This window comes from Pavona decussata, unplaced genomic scaffold (assembly GCF_977016875.1).
Source record: "Pavona decussata unplaced genomic scaffold, jaPavDecu1.1 SCAFFOLD_72, whole genome shotgun sequence".
NCBI lineage: Eukaryota > Metazoa > Cnidaria > Anthozoa > Scleractinia > Agariciidae > Pavona > Pavona decussata.
Window position 1 is genome coordinate 1906926 of NW_028145491.1, and position 15255 is coordinate 1922180.

Below are 15255 nucleotides of genomic sequence, written 5' to 3' on the forward strand. Positions count from 1 at the left end.
TTCACTGACCCCTTTTACAGTTAAACAGGCGATGTCGTTCAATCGAAGGCAAACAGTTGAATGTTTGGAGGTAGTAAGCAGTAAGACCAGCATTTTGCTAGTCCCGAGGCTGCCGAGCTTGCTGGGCATTTAGCGGCTTTAGTTTTGGTGTGGGATACCATTGCCTCATCGGTTTATTTTTGTTTTCCAGTACACAATGGATTTCTCATTATATTCTGTTTGTATGTTATTTCAGTACATGCATCTTCAAGTACTAAGTTTTTAGGAACCCTTTTCAAGTTGTCTTCTTGCATAGCAACTTGAAGACCTCACAATTTCTTCGTCCCAGAAGTTAAAGGTCACAATTAGACTTGGTAGACTGTTCTGCGGTTCGCTTACGTATTAAACAGTGATGTGTAACTAACAAAACAAAACAAAACAAATAAAAAAAAAACAAAAAAAACAACAACAACAACAACAACAACAACAACAAAACAAAACAAAACAGCAACAAAACATCCTTTATGCTTGGCACACGTTTTTGTGCAGGCACGCACGGGGAATCGATCCAATTCTTTTTAGATTTAAACAGGGGCACCCAATTGTTAATTTCAATGAATATCTTTTTGGAAGGTCCAGATCGCCCTGGAAAGTCGAATGGAATTATTAAAAAAAGCGTTTGTTTTCTTGGTGTTTTATCCCAAAAACTTAAGTAACGTGGGAATAACTGCTTTTGTGTTTGAAGAGTGGAAAATGGGAACGCTAAATTCGGGGGATAGGAATCCGTTCCCTAAAAGTTTTAGTATGATTTTAAAATTCAGCTCTTTAAAGTGTAAATATTTCGGATAAACCACCCGACAAGAATATTTTAGAAAAATACTTCAAATGAGTTTTTCTGTTTCCCAAGCAAGCAGATAATTTGGCATAATACATTTTTATATGTAGTTCACTCGACCAAAAGTAAGTACGCAGTATCATTTGAACAACAATACCAGTGGTTATCAGAAACTATTTTATGTGTATTGCAACTGAACACTGAACAAAATATGATAAGCTAAAGTGTAGTTACATCCTGTATTCATGGTAGGAAAGAACATATGTTTGTAACTAATCAAAACGTGTTCAGTTATAAAAGAGCTGGACTTCCGTTTGCAAACACCCTGCCTACACCCTTAGAATCTCTCTATCTGACTTTTTTAATACCCTTTGCACATCAATCCCAATAGTGGCACTCACTCATCGTTGGAGATGTAATATTAACACCCACCTGACAGTTAACACAGACTCCTCCACCAATCATAGATCCGTTTATACTCATGCTCAGGCCCAGGTCGCTCACGGTTTGATTGAAAATGCAGGCGTCAGCGTGGTTATGGCAATTACATGCTGAGGGACGAGAATAAGTCAAGAAATAAACAACACTAAGGGGAAAAAATAAAGGCTTTCAAATATGGGAACAGGTTTATGAACATACACACAGACAGCAGGTCAAGGAGAGAGAATGAATAACTGAATGAATAGAATGCACAGTTTAGAATTACGAAACGACAGAAATGACCACGTGACCATGTTTATCCTACATTTGCCGCTCGCTGTTTTCAGTTTCTCAGTAAGTTGGGTAGTTTTGTGTTAGCATCAGTGATCAGAATTATTTTGCACTGTTTTCATCTGTGAACAAATTTTTTCAAGAAAACGTAAACGCGAATCTCACGTTTGACTATTGCCGTTTACAGACGCGATTCGAAACCTCTCCTAATGATACTATATTTACCCTCGGGGTTCCCATTGAGAAACTGATTTCCATGGAAGCCGACCATTAAAAATAACCACTATACAGTAAAAGGGCATTCTATTATGTGTATTTATGTTAAAAAGGGGCTACAGATTCCGGTTAGGGCGTAACAGATCATAGCTTTTGTTTGAAGGGTGAAATATTTCTCGCCTGTTTCAGAGAACCCGAAAGGTCATTTCATAACTTAACGCCTTTTTAGCGAAGCTCCACGCGCCGGAGGCGCGGGCACGGAGCCCCATAAATTTTGGTTTGGTTATGACGTCACTTCTGTCCGTCTGACCGTCCGTACGCAATCCCACAATGCTAATGCGCCCGTGTTTGTTGGCGGGAGGTGAGATGCGTTTACAACAGAAATGCTAAAGAACAAAAAACACAAAGACAATTTATACGTATTTGTTGGATATGTTGGCAAACGTGGAATAAGGGAAAGAGAGAGAAAAAGAAAACAAAAAAGCGGAGACGATCAAGCAAAGTTGAACGTGGAAGAGAGCGACGGATAGCAAGTTAGAGCAGGCCGACCGGAAAAGAAAAGTAAGCTTAAGTTTAAAGAAGCCTCACATTTGCCTATATCACCCGTTCGTGACCAGTTATGGTAACTTTTAGAACTCTAAAATAGCTTTACATAGACACTTTAATCGCTTTCGATACCAGCAATATTCGAGGAGAAGTTAATTTTGAAAAATTTGTTTCGTGGCCGTGTGTTTTTTCGTTCGTAAGCTTATAAATGTGTTTGTTAACAAACACAAGTTTCAAAGCTCTGAAATAATTCTACCAAACACCAAAGCGTTCGTTTCAGTATTCTCCTTTTCTTAACGTTTACTTAGAGACTAGAATTATTACTAATTAGGAGCAGAATTGACACAGTTTTAAATATCCAATAATTTTTCCCCGGGTGCTTACTTGGTCTCGCAAAAAATACCATGTTTACGTGATTACGACGGCCGTTTCAACAGATCATTTGTAAACCAAACAGGTTTCTTCCCGGAAAAAAATCGATAATTTTCCTTTATGTTACGTGTTTCAAGCTTTACACAGATATTTTAATCGTTTATTTTACAAGCGCGCGAGAGCATCTGTTTATGATTCGCGCGCTATATAAATAATAAATTATTATTATTATTATTAAATTCTCGATACCATCGATATTCGTGTAGAAATTAATTTTTGAACATTTTGTTTCGTGGCCGTGTGTTTTTCATTCGCACCTTACGGCATTCATGTGTTTGCAAACACACATAAGTTTAAAAGCACTGAAATAATTCTACCAAACACCAAAGACTATTTTCCCGTATTCTCCATTTGTTAACGTTTATTTAGAGACTAGAATTATTAATATAGGACCAGAATTGACACTGAGATTTGGATTTCCAAACATTTTTCCCCGGGAGCTAACTTGCTCTCGCAGGAATATCATGTTTACGTGATTCCGACGGCCGTTTACAGATCATTTGTAAACGAAAATGCTTTCTTCCAGGCAATAATTGATAATTTTATTCATGTTACGTGTTTAAAGCTTTACGCAGATGCTTTTATCATTTATTAAATTCTGGATACCATTGATATTCGTTTAGAAATTAATTTTTGTACAATATTGTTTCGTGGCCGTGTTTTTTTCATTCGCACCACACGGCTCTCATGCGTTTGTAAACAGACACAAGTTTAAAAGCTCTGAAATAATTCTACCATACACCAAAGGCTATTTTCCCGTATTTTCTATTTGTTGACGAGACTAGAATTATTACTATAGGAGCAGAATTGACACAGTTTTGAATTTCCAAACAGTTTTCCCCGGGCCGGTAACTTGCTCTTACACAAAAAATATTATTATGAAGTGTAATTCGACGGCCGTTTACAAATCATTTGTAAACGAAAATTCTTTCTTCCAGGCAACAATCGATAATTTTTCTTTATGTTACGTGTTTCAAGCTTCACACAGATACATTAAACGTTTTAATACCACCAATATTCGCAGAGAAATTATATTTTTAACATTTGGTTTTGAAGCCGTGTACATGCAATGCCTTTGCGCCGCTCTGCTTCCATGCGCTTGCACTGTATAAACACGCACAAGTTTTAAACGTCCTAACATCTCGGGCCACAACTAAGCGTTGAAGTCTAAATTTTTGTAAAGGCCAAAAGTTTTTTAGTAGGAGCAATATTGACTGAGTTATGATTTTTCAGACACTTTTATCCGAGCCCCAAATATATCAGGGAACCCTGTTAAGCAACGACGACGGCGGCAACATGGCTGAAAATGAACAACAAAAACAATCGCTCCGCACGTGCATTTTAAATTTTGTTACATTTCTTTGCCGTCCTCCGAAAAACAACAAAGTGAAATGACCCAATTTAAGGTTTTGCGGAGAATATGAGCAAACGACGGTGAGTTTTTCTTTCTCTGTTAACTTGAACGCGAGGCAACTTGCTAGCCGTTTTCTAGTCTAATGCGTTTCCGAGCAACAATCAATAATTTTTCCTTATTTCACGTGTTTCAAGCTTTACAAATGTACTTCAATCGTTTCGATAGGAGAAATATTCGTGGAGAAACTAATTTTTGAACATTTTGTTTCGGGGCAGTTTTGTTCGCACCGCACGGCTCTCATTCAGTTGTAAACACACTTAAAGATCTGTGCCAAGCAACCAAGGGTGATTTCCCCGTGTTCTCCTTTTCTTGACGTTTATTTAGATTTCAGTAGGAGAAATATTGACTGAGTTGTAAATTTTACACAGTCATGTAATGAACATAGAATATCAGTTTAATTCAGGAGTAAACTAACAACGATATCAGGCCATCCAATTCCTATCTCTTGAAAATCCGCGAAAATAGATCGATAAAAATAGCAAACGGTGGATCTAAAGAAGGAACTTAATTTCTTCCACAAAATTTGACCTTCTCCTTCCTCCCACCAAAAGGAAACTGTTATGCTCAGTTATCATTCGTTGTAAGAAGAAGTAGCGAGTTGAAAGCACTTGCATGGTCGCCATGACTGATTTCAGTTTCTCAACTGAACAAATGTCAATCCTATCCAAGTTTTTAGCTTTGACACAAATAATCCGGCTTTTGCTGATTCCTGTAAGAAACACGAAAACTAACGTTTAGGAATTCCCTTTCTAGCTACAGCACTTGATTTCCCTGTATTTGTGGTACAAACAACCCGGCTTAAACAGTCGAACTCCAAAGAACTTGAAAGAAGTCGTTATTTTTGGACACAAAATTAAGAAACCAATGGAATGTAGAACTGGCGTGTTCAGCCAATGAGGAGCGAGTATTTTCGCCGCTCGACCAATAAGGAGTAAGTAATTTTGTACTCGGGGAGAAAAAAAACAACTAAAATTGCCCTCCATTGTAACAAATCAGCATTCAAAAAAAAATTTCCCCTCTGCATTGCATTGTTATTGTCTGGGCAGTTTGCTGCATATGCACTAAAAATATAACTGCAGAAAGGATGAGGAACTGGTAAGGTTATTACGTTCACACACTAAGCAGATTTTTAAAAATGATATGAAAAAAATTGGAGCTCCGCTTTTAGGCTTGGCAAAATGTACATATTAAACAAAATCTCTTTTCATATATTCAGCCCGAGGTTTACAAAGAAGTAATTTCTTGTCATCATTTCAAAGATTAGATTTCGTATTAACTGCGTGTTTGAAAATCTTTTTCAGACCGATAGGCGCATTATTATTCCAAGTTTTGCACATCATGAGCGCTTTGTGACTGGAACGTCTAGGTAGATAGATGGATGGATGGTTTACTAAAAATTCCAGAACGTAGCACTAAGGCTGAATTGTGTAGGAATATACGTGTCGAAAGCGAAAGGTCCTTGTGAAATCTTGAAGGCAAGTCTAGGACACATTTCTGTAAAAATTCGTATTGAAGTGTTAAGTGATCTCCTTGGCGTCATCAGTTGTACTTTTACAGACAGATAGACAGAGAGACATTGACAAACAGAGACATATACGGAAGCAGAGAGACTTTGACACAGAGAGGCAATAAGCACATTCATTGCATCAAGAACAGCGCAGTAGCAAAATACTTTTTGATTAAACATATTTATTTATTGTAGTGATCAGTGGGTTATTTGGTGTAATTATGTTGCTATAGGTGACACATTTGTAATTTAGCAGTGTTATAGGCAATTAGAACCTGTCATTAATTAATTAATTAATTAATTAATTCATTCATTCATTCAATGATTCATTGAATTCATTCATTCATTCATTCAATCAATCAATCAATCAATCAATCAATCAATCAATCAATCAATCAATCAATCAATCAATCAATCAATCATTCATTCATTCATTCATTCATTCATTCATTCATTCATTCATTCATTTATTCATTCATTCATTCACTCTCTGAAGTGACCTATTTTCTCTCGGAATTCAATCGCGAGGAGAACAGTTAACACAGATCTCTCAGCTGACTTACGTTCGCACATTGCAGCAGGATCATTTGTCCACGGCGCCCCGCTACCGGGTTTCCATAGAAACTGGTTAAAGAGCGGGCAGCACTCATCACACTGCACTCTGCACGTGTTGTCTTGACATTGACAGGCACGCAAACCTGTTGATTGGTTGAATGGACAATGATTACCATCTGCATGTCCTTTACAGTCACACCGACCAGTCACAGCTATTTCACGGACGGTGTAGTGATGCTATGGAACAAGAAAAAAAGAAAGGGAAAAGGGTGAGTAAACAAACAAACAAGCAAACAAATGAATAAGCAAATAAACAACAACTTGTAAATGATCAAACAAAGGAACGAACGAAATTGATGAATGATCAAACGAATTTACGAATAAATGAATGAACAAACTAAGATAAAATGAAATAAAATGAAATAAAACCATCACCCAAAGCTTTCCAAGCTAAGATTAACTAAACCAAACCAAACCAAACCAAACCAAACCAAACCAAACCAAACCAAACCAAACAAGTTAACTAGTTTCCTATGCTCAGAGCTCGATTAGCGCTAAACGACCATTAAAGACAGGGTTAAACTTAATCCACTTCAATAGGTAGATTAACTTACTAATTAGTCGATTGAAGCTAACGAAGTGACACAAAATGGTGGACTTGTTGTATGGTTGTGTCGGTGTGGATGGGAGACGAAAACAAAGCCATTGACCGTTTTACAAACGAAGAACTTCATGGAAGCTGGCGCTTTGGACGAGAATCAATCAAATTAATCACCGACCTCTTCCACTAGTCTCTATCTTCTTGGGGTGGTTGTAATTGTTACCCCGCGACACTTACGGCTACTGTGATACCTGTCCAAATACGGTTTTCCTGTCATTCAGTTGCGCTATTTTTAATTTGCCTTCTAACATCTCTATATTTTGTTCAAATTTCTCTGTTAATAAACGCAACAATTTCCAATGGTGAAAAGTTTTGTTTACGCATTGTTTTTGCCCTCGGAAGCGATTTTTAATGTTGCTGATGAGTTGAGACGTAATTAAAGCTTAATCGACCTTTCATCGTGGATTAATTAATCGATCCACTAATCCTTGTTTGAACAATGCAATTTTAACCCACGATAAATTAAAGAATTTAATCCACGATTAGGCTTAATCTCGGGTTAGTTTGATTGGTGTTTTGAAAAATCGGGCCCAGAAAAAAACACATCAACAAAAAAAGGATAAAATAACCGAAATAAACTAAACCTCTGTCACTCACCCACTTTGTGGCCATGTTATCAAATTTTCTGTATAAACCCGAGAAACTGAATCTTACTGCTGTCGCATTCATCCATGACTGAAACAGAAACGATTACGAACAAAGAACTAAATAAATCGTCGACGTAATAAAATTTGAATCAAAACACGACAAACTAAGGACATATCAATACTTAATTACCTGTAAAGCTGGCGTGTATGGGTCTGGTGTTCCGTCCCCTCTTTGTAACTGATTAAGTTCCACAAATATCTGTAGGAAAATAATGATTTAGATTCTAATAATTATTTCATGCTTAAATAATCCACCGCTCCTGGGCTAGCATAGGATGCCCTTCTTCCATTGCGTAAGATTCTTACAAAGAAGTTTTTCTTGTAGTTCCATTTGGCGTGTCGCAGAAAACCAGAACAGCATAATTCACAAGGGTGGTACTGGCCCTTATCTTTAATCTTTAATCTTTAATTAATCAGCATAATTGCCATTAGCAAAGCTAATCCGGCAATGGAGTGGCCAGCGGACGCACAATAGATTAATACATGCATGCATTACATATAAAGAACTAGATGATATTATTGATTCATAAAGTAATTCAAAAGCTTGGAAGTGTGTTGGATACTCCACTGATAAATTCCGAGTAAGAGCCAGACTTGATGACGTCAGGTGGTAACGCATTCCATGCTGGGATCGTTCTTACATAAAATGAGTATTTGTAAGCATTGACTGAAGAGGACGGTAGACTTAACTTAAATTCATGACTCGCCCTTGTACGGCTGTACGTGGGCACAGAGATAAGCTCGTGGGGGAGGGAGACGTTAACGTGACCTCTATGTATTTGATAAAACATGCCGATATCACATATGCTACGTCTTAATTGCAGTGAGGACCAATTTAGGTCCGTGAGCATAGATGATACACTACTATAACGGCTATAATCGTTGCGCTGTACAGACTCAATGCAGTCAATCCCTTTCTTGGTGTGTGGCGACCAGGCAACAGTAGCGTATTCAATAATCGGGCGTACTAAGGATAAATAGCAATGTTCTTTAACAGATCTGTCACACGATGAAAGGTTCCTCTGAAGGATCCCCAGGACTCTCATGGCGTTCGTTTTGGCTTCAATACACTGCATTTGCCAGCTCAACGTACATGTTATGTAGACACCGAGATACTTTTGATAGCAAGCTCCATCGAGATGCACATTACAAAGGGAGTAGCTAAACTTAAAAGGAGATATCTTATATCTCTGATATCTTGTTTCGGTCTCGAAAAAACGTAGATGTTCAAAATATACAAAAGACTACGTACTAAGGATTTTCGAAACCTGTTGTGGTCTAACGGTCAACTTTTCCAAAACTGAGGCTATGTGGATTGGCTCGTGCCGGCAAAACACGGAGACACCTCTTGGCTTGAAATGGTATAACAGCGTCAAAGCCCTTGGGATTGTTTTTACGTACAATGAGGTAGATTTGATGCAAAAATTTTTTTATGATAAATTGAAAGATATTCGACTGCAAACAAGGTTATGGAGTTGCCGTGGTAGGTTATGTCCCGAATGATCTGTGTACCTTTTGTGAGGAAGGACCAGAAACGGTTCATCACCTATTCTATGAATGTTCTTTCTCCTATCGTTTTTAGAAACAGTTTGAAAATTTCTGGTTTATGCTCTCAGGAAAGTATGTAGAATTCACCTTTAAAGATGTTTTTGTCGGTAGACAAGTTGGAGAATCTGACCAGTTACTAAACTATATGTTTATTCTTGCTAAACTTCGTATTTGGAATTGTCGTAAACGTAGAGTACCCCCAAATTTGGAAATTTCTTAAAGTAATGCTGGATGTGAAATACAAAACGGAAATGTATCTTGCCTCTTAGAATAATATGGTAAAACAATTTCAGGCTAAATGGCAATTTTATATCAATGTTAGAGATATTCGGTATAATTAATTAATTAGTTTTAAGTAATGGAGGTGTTATTGGTGACATGTTATTAATTGCAGTGTACTTATCGCTATAAATGGAAATAAAATGTGAAAAAAAAGTACTAAGGATGACCTGGTTTTGATGCACAGTCATAGTTTATGGAACAATAAATGTGAAGAGTACGAAACAGCAGAAAAGAAATGTTTTGAGTCTTACTGTTTCATTGTATTCTGGAGGAACATAGCGGCTGTATTCCATACAGAGGACTTGGTCCACTCGCTCGATCACGCCCCGAAAGGCCTGGACACCAAACTTTGTGCTGCATTGGCGAGAGGCAGGGGAGGTTACCAAGTAGTGCCAAGGCGTGAAAGAGGCACCAAAATCAGTTGACTTCTCCACCATGATGGCTCCTGGCCTCCGATAGTTACCAAATGTAATATTGATGCCTTGGGCAAAAAAGGGCTTAAACAGAAATAGAAATATGAAATTAAAGCTTGAAGCAATAGAATGGTAGCTTGCAAACCTACCGTACTGGTTTGACTGGTTACCATGAAATAAATGTAATCGTTACGTTGCTATAAACGATCATTTTGCAAACACAAGCGAGGGTTGGAAAATGCGATCGTCATGTATAGTGGCAAAACATACGCAATTTCCGCTAAATGTAGTGGTTTCTACATTTTGTAAGCTTCGCCTATTAGATTACTTGCTATTGAACTCATATAATTTCGTTTGACTCAGAAAGCTTTCCACCAACAATTCCTGGCTATAAATATCGATGAATCTCACTTCTTTGATATAAATATATGGTATATATTTCAATGTCAATCATTTTGAACGTCTGTAAGTTAATTAGATATCCGATCCGTCATTTTATGTACAGGTACCAGCAGAAGCACTTATCACAGCATCAATTAGTGGGGGAAATCATTTTACAACGATGAGACATTTAATACCTTGAATAGTCTTTTACAACCGTTATGACTTTTGTATAGTGAAACGAGTAGAAGATCAACAAAAGCGAGTACACTGCAGCGAAGCGAAACTCGTTTAAATATATGCGCTTTATTCCTCTGTGGGATCTATGATCTAACGACAAAATATGTCTCTAAGCAAGCTCTGTGTTGAATAACCGGCGGAATCAGGTTCATTTTCATACCAGTTTCTCTCTTTTCGGAATCCTTCGGATGCCATTCCAATATTTCTTCTTTCTTCAGAGGAATGTATCAGTTAAGAAACAAGATAGCGGATTTAGAGAACGGAAGAACATAATTTTTTTTGACGATGTAGTAAATAAACCCAGGTGGAAAACGGAACATTCCTTCTCTGAATAAACGACCCTTGCTCATTCCACTCCCACAATCAAATTTTTTGCCTTGTAGGCATCGTACCAATGCAATGAATCGAATTGTTAAAAAACTGGATCATTGTATAATGCAATTCCAGGGATTTGATTGGCTTAGCGGCCATGGTATATGATCCATTATACCATGCCCGTGAAAAATTGTCTTCTGGTTGTTCTTGCAAACCGAAATCAACAAGATCTAGCAATATTTATTGGTTGTTTTTATTAAAACAATTATTCCACTCGAGCTGGTTGGATAAGAGATGCGCTACGCGCCTCGTTGGCTATTCTATCATCTCATATCCAACGCGCGCTCGTGGAATAATTATTTTAAAATATATCCACTGCATGTGTCTAGTCGACGAGACAAAACATCGCAATAGTCTTATTACTTTCACTTCTTTAGGCTTAATATGCCTGTTAGCTTTTATTTAGCGATTGCAAGATATGATAGTTGTATAAAGCCAGTTAGGAAAACTGCGGGTGTACTAATGAGAACATTTCCCTTGAATGCGCCGGTTAAACGTTAAAATTCGTCTCAAACTTCGATGAAGTGTTTTGTTTTTTCCAGTTGGGGGAATGATTACACTAAATCTTACAGCTATTGCAAAAAACAGATTAGTTTGAGATTGTCAGTGTACGTATACACAAGTGTTGTATGAATGTGACAATTACTGGGAGCAACAGCAAACGCAAACTAATTAAAACTAGTCAAACTAATTAACGAAGAAAATACTTGTTGTTTTAGGAAATGTATGGCTTCACATGGAAAAGATTTTTTCTGTGATTTTCTGAGAAGGATTATTTTTGATAAACCCATGTTATTTACTCAAAGCTCTGAAAAACAACTGCTTTTTACTTCGTAACTTCCATAATCTGACCGTTGAGAGTTTGAAGCCATTTTCGGGAAAAAAAATCGGCTTCACAAATGCTGCTTATTAGTCACAACACAAAAGGCATAATTATCGTATTAGGTTTTAACTCTAACAGTATCCTTAAGCGAGATGGATGCCTAAGTGATGTAAAATATATATTATGTAAATTATAGGTTAGTAATGCTGATTGCTTTTCCAAGTACCTGCTCAAAGTTGATTGTAATGAAAGCGAGATCTTCTCCACCCTTAGATTGCCAGTGAGTTCCTAATAAACCATCAACCATATTTCCTGGTGGGTGAGCTCTTGCAGGGTCGCTTGCATTGCAGATGTAAGGTACCCGGTCTACAGCATCGAGAAATCCTTGCTGTGTTTCGAAATATTCTTCAGGGGGACTTCCACAGGTATAGTTCGCCTTCGTTTGTTTCAAATAAACAGCGTTAAAACCTGATTGTGCAATTTCAAGTACAGACGCTAGCAAAACGAAAAAGAAAAATAGTTTCTGCTTGATAAGATCCATGCTAGTACACAAGTTTGATGAGCAGAAAATATTCGTCGGCTTTCTTCATTTCTACATTTAATTATGAATGTTTTATTTAGTTGTCTTATCAATATTTAATAAATAAAATGCGCGTTCTTTCAGGGACGCTCATCTGATAAGTTAATCCTGCGCAGGGCCTAGGGAAGCCAATATCTAAGGCAGGTTACTCAGTGCAGTGAAAGACTGTAAACAATTGTTTAAAAACATTCTGTAAGATAAGTCGTAGGAAGTGTACTTCCAATTCCCGGTGCCCGGTCCCCTCCCCTGATTTCCGTCCTGTAATCAGTTCGGCTGATTAGATTGAACTATATTGAATTAATTATTTTTTTTCTGCTTTGTTAATCAGTTGAGTTATATTGTAAGAAAAACGATGTCTCTCCCTAATTTATATTGCTGAATTAGAGTTTGCTATTGTTTATAGTTACTTATTTTGTTAAGGACACTTTTGAAAACCACATTTGTGAAAGGGCTTCGTTGTTAGATATAAGTAAAAACAAAAATAAACAAACAAAGAAGAAACAAACAACAACAACAACAACAACAGCAGCAACAACAACAACAACAACAAAAACAACAACAAAAAAGAATAACAACTGCCAAAGATCGAGCAAAGAAATTAACAATAATAATAATAATAATAATAATAATAATAATAATAATGATGATGATGATGATGATGATGATGATGATGATGATGATAATAATAATAATTATAATAATAATAACTTTATTTATCCTGATAAAAGACCGGTCAGTCAAACAACAAAGGTTGATGGACTGGCTATTTCTTTGCCACCAGTCTTTTAACATAACTGATCCTAGAAGTATGTGTTACGTTATTATTATCTATGACATATTACGTAACGTATGTAAAATGTTTCTTTTTAAGCATGGCAATGATGCTTGGATAGGTACATACACTTCCGTTACAAGTCACGTGCGTGCCACGCGATGACATCACTTACATTTGGCAGTATCAACGCGCCGTAGTTTAACACGTAGCAAACTACAGAAAAACCTGAATCGGAAATTAAACTGAATCAAGTATAATCTTGATATGAGGAAACTATATTCATCCTCGTCACGAGGATGGATGGAATAACTGACAAACAAGAGTCTTGATCGCGACGCCCAGCCTTCCATAAATCAGTCGGATGTTCTAAGCGCCGTTGGAAAAAGGGTAGCCGCAAAATTACATATTTTGGTCGAGGTCTGAAATGGGCTCAGGGTTTGGAGAACCAAGCCGTACACCTCTACCGAAAATTCCGAGGAGTACACCCCCTCCCTTAGGGACTGAAGTACTAGTAGTCGTGAGCTAGTATAGGCTATTCTTTTTTACTGCACTGAACCACGCCTTAGGCTCACCATGTTAACACGACCATCTATATACCTACTTGGTGCGACCACTTTCTTTAAACCTAAATGTAAACAAGTGTAGGTGAACACTTGTTAATCCGTCCAAATATTTGTGGCGAGACGGTGGTCGAATTAATGGAGTTCCTGTGCGGGTTCATATAAGACACGAGTCCTGGGGAGCAGGGATGGCGCAGTGGTGAGAGCACTCGCCTCCCACTAATGTGGCCCAGGTTTGATTCCCTAACTTGGCGTCATATGTGGGTTGAGTTTGTTGTTGGTTCTCGTCCTTGCTCCGCGAGGCTTTTCTCTGAGTACTCCGGTTTTCCCCTCTCCTCAAAAACCAACATTTCCAAATTCCAATTCGATCTGGAATCTGAGGGCCTGAGGTTTGTCAGTCGTAATAGACTGTTAAGTGTCACCCTCGTTAAAAGAAGTTGTTTTTTTTATTTACTCTATTGGCGGTATCGAAATCTTCATTTGTGATGATAAAGAAAGAGAAATATGGCAGATGAAGATTCAGCCTGGTGGTAAGAGCACCAAATCGGTGCGAAGAAAGTCATGGCTTCAGCTGACGCCAACAGGAGTCATGCTTTCAATCTTCATAGTCCAATGCCTTGTTACATACGAGACGCAGTTAACTTCACAGTACTGAGCTTCACCTATACCATCATCTTTTTTTGAGAAAATTTTGTTTTTTAACTGAATGATACAAGTACTGGAAGCTAGGCGACGTAACTGCGTCAAAATTCGTGCATAAAATATCGACTGAGATTTAACAGCCGTTCTGCTCTCATGCATAAACGATATAAACGCGCACTTCCGGAGGAAGTCAAAGGAAGTACGTAGGTGAAGTCATGTGTGTTAGACCCTCTGATCCACTCTATTTTTTAGGGAAACATTCAAGTTGATCTCGCCAAGTTGAATCATCGACTTTCCAAATTAATGACTGAATCGTATCCTTGATTACCTTGTGCCTTTTTTTGTCGAATTTAGTTTGGAGAGTTTGAGAAAGGCGTTGACTGTTTAAAGTTTGAAAACCCTGTCATGCAGTAAGAGTTAACGCTATTTATTTTGTTATGCTTGAGCTGACACAAGCAAAAACAAGTTTGCTTCTTGATAGAACGCAAGACCTTTCTGGTTAAAATCGCAGTGATCTGGGTAATTAAGACCCCACGAAACGCCAAAAAGAGTTGTTTATTTTAATCGTAATTAAAAAAAAAAAATTAATTAATAAATAAAACCTTGGATCGAATCATCACAGAACATTGGTTGGCTGTAACTTGCACACGTCTTGAACATCCTTTGTTGTTATAGTTTTGTACCCAGAGATAGTCACCTGTATTTTGCGGTAATTGGTTTGCGTTTGGATAGTTCTGGAGGTGACCACTTGCGCAACAAGTGCGAAACGAGGAAACAATTAAAACAAAGCTCAGTAATAGCTCAACAAAACTTCTTAAAGTTTTGCTGACTAATTTGCTTTACAAAAAGGTTGCACTTGAACACAGCCTAAATGGTTAACACACCCGGACGATCGGACGTTAATTATCGTATCACAAACAAAAATTTAATATCCAAATTTCGAAAGAAAACAGCAAGCAGCTGTCATTTACATGTAAATATTAGCTAGCTTCTTCATATCCACGTAGTGCAAACCAATCACTGCAATCTAGCCAATCACAGCCAATGAATGGACCTATTAGTCAAAACACACTGCAATGACGAAACCACTTATTTCAAAGCAAACGATTTACTGGCCACTGAAAAATTCCACT

At 37.6% G+C, this 15255-nt stretch overlaps 1 protein-coding gene across 1 annotated transcript in view; it reads right to left on the minus strand.

The window, feature by feature from the left end:
- Positions 1 to 12145, minus strand: part of LOC146476906 (uncharacterized) — a 62088-nt gene extending 49943 nt beyond the window's left edge. The window contains exons 1-6 of the mRNA XM_085114019.1: positions 11792 to 12145; positions 9585 to 9830; positions 7634 to 7702; positions 7454 to 7531; positions 6204 to 6432; positions 1247 to 1365 (exon numbers count right to left, since the gene is read on the minus strand). Coding sequence (XP_084970145.1) covers positions 1247 to 1365; positions 6204 to 6432; positions 7454 to 7531; positions 7634 to 7702; positions 9585 to 9830; positions 11792 to 12106 — 1056 coding nt within the window. The 5' untranslated portion in view covers positions 12107 to 12145. The remainder of the gene's footprint in view (positions 1 to 1246; positions 1366 to 6203; positions 6433 to 7453; positions 7532 to 7633; positions 7703 to 9584; positions 9831 to 11791) is intronic.
- Positions 12146 to 15255: the final 3110 nt, after the last annotated feature.